The 5798-nt window shown below is 39.7% G+C and overlaps 1 protein-coding gene across 1 annotated transcript; it reads right to left on the minus strand.

Annotated features, from left to right (window-relative positions):
• Positions 1 to 4419: 4419 nt before the first annotated feature.
• Positions 4420 to 5566, minus strand: LOC104822556 (putative terpenoid synthase 7). The gene is made up of 3 exons (XM_010553806.2): positions 5389 to 5566; positions 5023 to 5271; positions 4420 to 4857 (listed from the first exon to the last, which is right to left on the minus strand). The coding sequence occupies exons 1-3, from the start codon at positions 5488 to 5490 to the stop codon at positions 4564 to 4566; spliced, it is 645 nt and encodes a 214-aa protein (XP_010552108.1). The 5' UTR covers positions 5491 to 5566; the 3' UTR covers positions 4420 to 4563.
• Between the last annotated feature and the right edge of the window lie 232 nt (positions 5567 to 5798).

Genomic DNA, 5798 nt, shown 5'->3' on the forward strand with positions numbered 1-5798 from the left:
TCTTTGTTCTCTATTTGTATTTCCGTAACAGAGTTTCTGTTCGAATTTGAGTGCTCACTCATTTAGACCGAAGTACCACTGATCCTTATCTCGGGCCTAACAGTGGTATCAGAGCGCCCGTTGATTCTATAGGGATCTGAGGGTTATCAAAGCTGATGATGGATTCGAATTCTCCTCCAGTTTTCGATGGAGAAAATTACCAGATGTGGGCTGTGAAGATGAAGGCATACATGAAGGGTGCAGATCTGTGGGAAGTTGTCGAAGAAGACTACGAGGTGACTCCTTTAGGAGCAAATCCGACGCTGAACCAGATGAAGATCTATATAGATAAGGTAACGAGGAAAGGTAAGGCTATGTCATGCCTCTTTGCCTCGGTACCACCATTTATCTTTACTAAGATCATGAACATGACCAATGCGAAGGAGATGTGGGATTCTCTGAAGGAAGAGTATGAAGGAGACGAGAAGATACGGAGCATGAAGGTTTTGAACCTGCTCCGGGAATTTGAGAGACAGCAGATGAAGCCAAACGAGACAGTAAAGATTTATGTTGATCGTTTGATCATCATTGTGAGCAAGATAAGGATCTTGGGCACTGAAATGACTGATGAGAAGATAGTTCATAAGGTGATGGTGTCTGTTCCAGAGCGTTTTGAATCAACCCTTGCTTCCTTGGAGAACACTAAGGAGTTGTCACAATTGAAACTACTTGTAGTTCTTAGCGCTCTGCAAGCGCAAGAGCAAAGAAGGCTGATGAGAAAGGAGGAGTCAGTTGAGGGAGCGTTGATGGCCAAGGCGAAGCAAAGTGGCCAGAAAAGGAGAAACAAAATCAGAAAATGAAGATGGATGCTACTCATAGCAACGTTTTCTGAATCTGAGAAAGATGCTGATCAAGGCTTCTCTAAACCTTGTAAGCATTGTCAAAAGATTGGTCATCCTCATTGGAGATGTTGGAGAAATCCCAACATCAAGTGTCGAGGGTGTGGTAAATCTGGGCACATTGAGCGTTTCTGTAGAAACGAGAATGCTCAGATCATTGCAGAAGATTCTAAAGAGGTTGAAGAAGAGGTTGAAGATCTGTTTGTGGCATCGTGTTTTGGTTCTGGATCTGTCAAGGATGGATGGTTAGTGGATAGTGGTTGTACTAACCACATGACAAGAGATAGAAGCTCATTCAAGTGGATTAACACGATGTTCAAGTCGAAGGTTAGAATTGGAAATGGCGAGTTCATTTCAGTGGAGGGAAAGGGAGATGTCTGGATCAAAGGGTCAGATGGCACGAAGAAATTGCTGAAAGGAGTGTTGTATGTGCCAGGGCTACTTCAGAATCTCCTAAGTGTACCTCAGTTGGTGACTAAGGGCTACAAGGTAATTTTTGACAAGAATGAGTATGTTATTGGTAATGACACAACCCCTGTTCTATTTAGGATGCCTATGAGAAACAAGAGATTCTCATTTTCAATGAAAAACATGGGATATGATGCATTTGTGAGTCAAGAATCGGAAGATAAGCTCGGTGGAAAAACTGCAGAAGATGTGTCAAAGGCATATCAAGTAGATTTGCCTGAGATGAACAAGGAAGTAGTGAGTAAGGATGTCAAGTTTGTTGAGTCTGAAGGATTGAAATGGCAAGAATTCGGTGAGGATGAAGAGCCATTCACAAAAACCGAAGGGCCACTGACAATTGATGCTGAACCTCAAACTCAGCAAACTGAAAATCATATGCAGAACGCTGACGATATTATGGAGGCTGAAGACGTTGAATCTGATGATAATGTTCCAGTCAGAGGTAAAAGAACACTGCAGGAAGTTTATGGACGATGCAAGAAACGACAAGAGTTGGAGAGATGCAATGAAGGAGGAGCTTAAGATGATAGAAAAGACAGATTTTTTGGATTAAGCTTACAAAATGTGATGAGTTAAATCTGATTCGATATTCAGGTAGTGAATGGGATGGTTTTGCAGATGATGTGAAAAGCATTGAAGAACAAGAAGAAGAACAAGAAGCAGTTTTGTTCATTAAGGGGTTGCATGATGGAAGGTTGGAGTTGTTTAGGAGCATGATCGAAGTGTGTGCGAGGCCTTTCGTCAAGGAGGAGATTGTTAGAACAAATGTGACTCAAGGCCACGTCACATGAGTTGGAGACAAATTGTTAGTTAAAATGCGTGATTCAAGGCTAAAGAGGATCAGTTTCTAGATTCTGTAAAAATCTGGCACTATCATATCTTTCCTATTTTTCTTTGCAAGATTAAGATATTCTGATTTGATTTGGCTAGCAGATTTAGAGGTTGATTTGATTTTATTTCTATTATTAAGTTTTTGTTTTCTTTCCTATATATGTAATCGTTTTCTCATGAATAAAATCAGTTGAGTTTCTCAAATTTCTTTGTTCTCTGTTTGTATTTCTGTAACAGAGTTTCTGTTCGAATTTGAGTGCTCGTTCACCCAGACCGAAGTGCCACTGATCTTTATCTCGGGTCTAACATATTCAACACATGATATAGCATTGTAAATTAGCACTCTTACTCTCTCCTTTTACACAAAATATCACAAAAAGGCATATAACAACTTCTTGTGCAGGTCCAAAGTGAGATGTGTTATTACATGCATAATTCCACGAGAAACTATAAATTCATCTCATAGTGCGAGCAAATAATTTTTAGAGAATCATACTCACACATTTAAAGATAAAGATTCGGATCCGGCAACCTTGGTATGGGTATGGCCACGAGTGGATTCTTCAGTTTCAACACAATCTCAAACGAATGCAAAAGCGTGGTGAGATTGTGCGAAATCATCCTCTCGGCTTCCTTGTTCATCTCAGGCAAATCTACTTGATATGCCTTTGACACATCTTCTGCAGTTTTTCCACCGAGCTTATCTTCCGATTCTTGACTCACAAATGCATCATATCCCATGTTTTTCATTGAAAATGAGAATCTCTTGTTTCTCATAGGCATCCTAAATAGAACAGGGGTTGTGTCATTACCAATAACATACTCATTCTTGTCAAAAATTACCTTGTAGCCCTTAGTCACCAACTGAGGTACACTTAGGAGATTCTGAAGCAAACTCAGCAAACTGAAAATCATATGCAGAACGCTGACGATATTATGGAGGCTGAAGACGTTGAATCTGATGATAATGTTCCAGTCAGAGGTAAAAGAACACTGCAGGAAGTTTATGGACGATGCAAGAAACGACAAGAGTTGGAGAGATGCAATGAAGGAGGAGCTTAAGATGATAGAAAAGACAGATTTTTTGGATCAAGCTTACAAAATGTGATGAGTTAAATCTGATTCGATATTCAAGTAGTGAATGGGATGGTTTTGCAGATGATGTGAAAAGCATTGAAGAACAAGAAGAAGAACAAGAAGCAGTTTTGTTCATTAAGGGGTTGCATGATGGAAGGTTGGAGTTATTTAGGAGCATGATCGAAGTGTGTGCGAGGCCTTTCGTCAAGGAGGAGATTGTTAGAACAAATGTGACTCAAGGCCACGTCACATGAGTTGGAGACAAATTGTTAGTTCAAATGCGTGATTCAAGGCTAAAGAGGATCACTTTCTAGATTCTGTAAAAATCTGGCACTATCATATCTTTCCTATTTTTCTTTGCAAGATTAAGATATTCTGATTTGATTTGATTTAGCTAGCAGATTTAGAGGTTGATTTGATTTTATTTCTATTATTAAGTTTTTGTTTTCTTTCCTATATATGTAATCGTTTTCTCATGAATAAAATCAGTTGAGTTTCTCAAATTTCTTTGTTCTCTGTTTGTATTTCTGTAACAGAGTTTCTGTTCGAATTTGAGTGCTCGCTCACCCAGACCGAAGTGCCACTGATCTTTATCTCGGGTCTAACATATTCAACACATGATATAGCATTGTAAATTAGCACTCTTACTCTCTCCTTTTACACAAAATATCACAAAAAGGCATATAACAACTTCTTGTGCAGGTCCAAAGTGAGATGTGTTATTACATGCATAATTCCACGAGAAACTATAAATTCATCTCATAGTGCGAGCAAATAATTTTTAGAGAATCATACTCACACATTTAAAGATAAAGATTCGGATCCGGCAACCTTGGTATGGGTATGGCCACGAGTGGATTCTTCAGTTTCAACACAATCTCAAACGAATGCAAAAGCGTGGTGAGATTGTGCGAAATCATCCTCTCGGCCATGGGTATCCCGACACAAATTCTCCGGCCAAACCCGGACGGAAGATAACCAGTATCGTTTCCATTGAAGTCGTATAACTTATTAACAAATCTTTTGGGACTGAATTCCAATGATTTCTCCCGTAAACTCGGATCTCTTTGGTTTCTCCCATAATTTTCTGCAACAAACCCACTAAAAACCCTTCCACTTCATTGTGCCTCCTAGCCTCCTAGTTGAATCCATATCAACAACAATATAAACTATAAAGTCTTTTTTATTATGAACCGTAAAGAAACAGAACTACAATCCGACGTGTAACTGTCAACTTTAACTTAAACTTAAGATCTTCAGCCTCACAATCCAACAACACAACAGAGAGAAATCGCATATCACAAGTCTTTCAGAGACTTATCAGATCTACAAACAAAGAGGTGATATTCTCCTTCATTTTTGGTGTGCAATTGGTGATTCCTTCACCTTGAAAGTAGGAAGCGTTGAAACCGCGTTCAAAGTTGATGACTTGCATGAGGATTTGCCTCGGCACAACGGTTGTATTCAAGAACTCCTCATTCGCGATCTTATCCGCAAACCTTATCATTTTACGAAACTCTCTAAAGGCCTTTTCTTCTGTAACACCATATTGCTTCATATAAACGTTGATCCCCGTGGCGACATACCCTCTGCTCATGTCGTCCTGATCAAAACTCATAGATATTAGGACATTAACACTAATCATGTTAGGAATATAATTCTATAATGGATAACTCTAACTCTCTATTGTGATTCCCAATAATAGACAACATCGCCGTGACGGAACTTGACTCGTATTCTTCGATGTCAACATGTGTGAAATTTGTACCTGGAAGCCGGTAATATCATTCAAGAAGCGCCCCTTTGAAGCGACAGACTGGGTGAGGTTTGGTCTGGATCTGAGCCACTCGTAAGCTTCCTTCCCAGCAATTTGTCCCAGAAAGATGAAACCGCAAGCTAAGGCTGCTTCTGCCCCGAACCCGACCTTCCCAACCTTCAAGTACTCCTCGAACGTTGGAACGATGGCTGCTCGTTCCCATTTGGTAGATGCAAGGTTCGCCCTCGCTAGTCTTTTGTACTGCTCGTTACAGTTGAATGGTATACAATTTCTCTTATGTAATTTTTGAAGTATATATATGACGTTATTTTCGTGTGTATTTATCAAAAATTTTATGGCATTAACTTGATTGATTACCTCATGTAACATCCCATGGGCACTGTAAGATCTTCCTTCCAATCTCACTTCCCTTTCAATGTCTTGGACAAAATCCCACAATAATTTGAAGACGATTTTCATAAAATCAGGTAACTTTCCAATGGCGTCAAGATCCCACCTGCACGCATGCAGAATGAATTCGGATGATCTATATATGTAAATTATGATTGCGGAAGAAGAATTTAAAAAATCAACAATAAAAATATGTGTTAGTAATTTATGTCTATACGTCTATATAGTTTGGAATAGTTCGTTCGGACTAGATGCTCCGGTCCGTTTGGTCTACTCCTAGATCGGACGGTCCGGACCACTTATCCAGATTTTTCGACGTTTTCTCGTGCATTTGTCCTTCCCTGCGTGTGTGACCCTGTAGGCTCATTCGATATCGC

Source organism: Tarenaya hassleriana, unplaced genomic scaffold (assembly GCF_000463585.1).
Source record: "Tarenaya hassleriana unplaced genomic scaffold, ASM46358v1 Cleome37, whole genome shotgun sequence".
Classification (NCBI taxonomy): Eukaryota; Viridiplantae; Streptophyta; class Magnoliopsida; order Brassicales; family Cleomaceae; genus Tarenaya; species Tarenaya hassleriana.

What these genes read in the sequence shown, in the direction of transcription:
- LOC104822556 (XM_010553806.2), bottom strand. Translation starts at nt 5,490, where the DNA reads ATGAAAATCGTCTTCAAATTATTGTGGGATTTTGTCCAAGACATTGAA. An exon ending in CCCATGGGATGTTACATGAG is followed by an intron (nt 5,272 to 5,388) that starts GTAATCAATCAA and finishes TGTAACGAGCAG; the next exon opens with TACAAAAGACTAGCGAGGGC. An exon ending in ATGATATTACCGGCTTCCAG is followed by an intron (nt 4,858 to 5,022) that starts GTACAAATTTCA and finishes AGTTTTGATCAG; the next exon opens with GACGACATGAGCAGAGGGTA.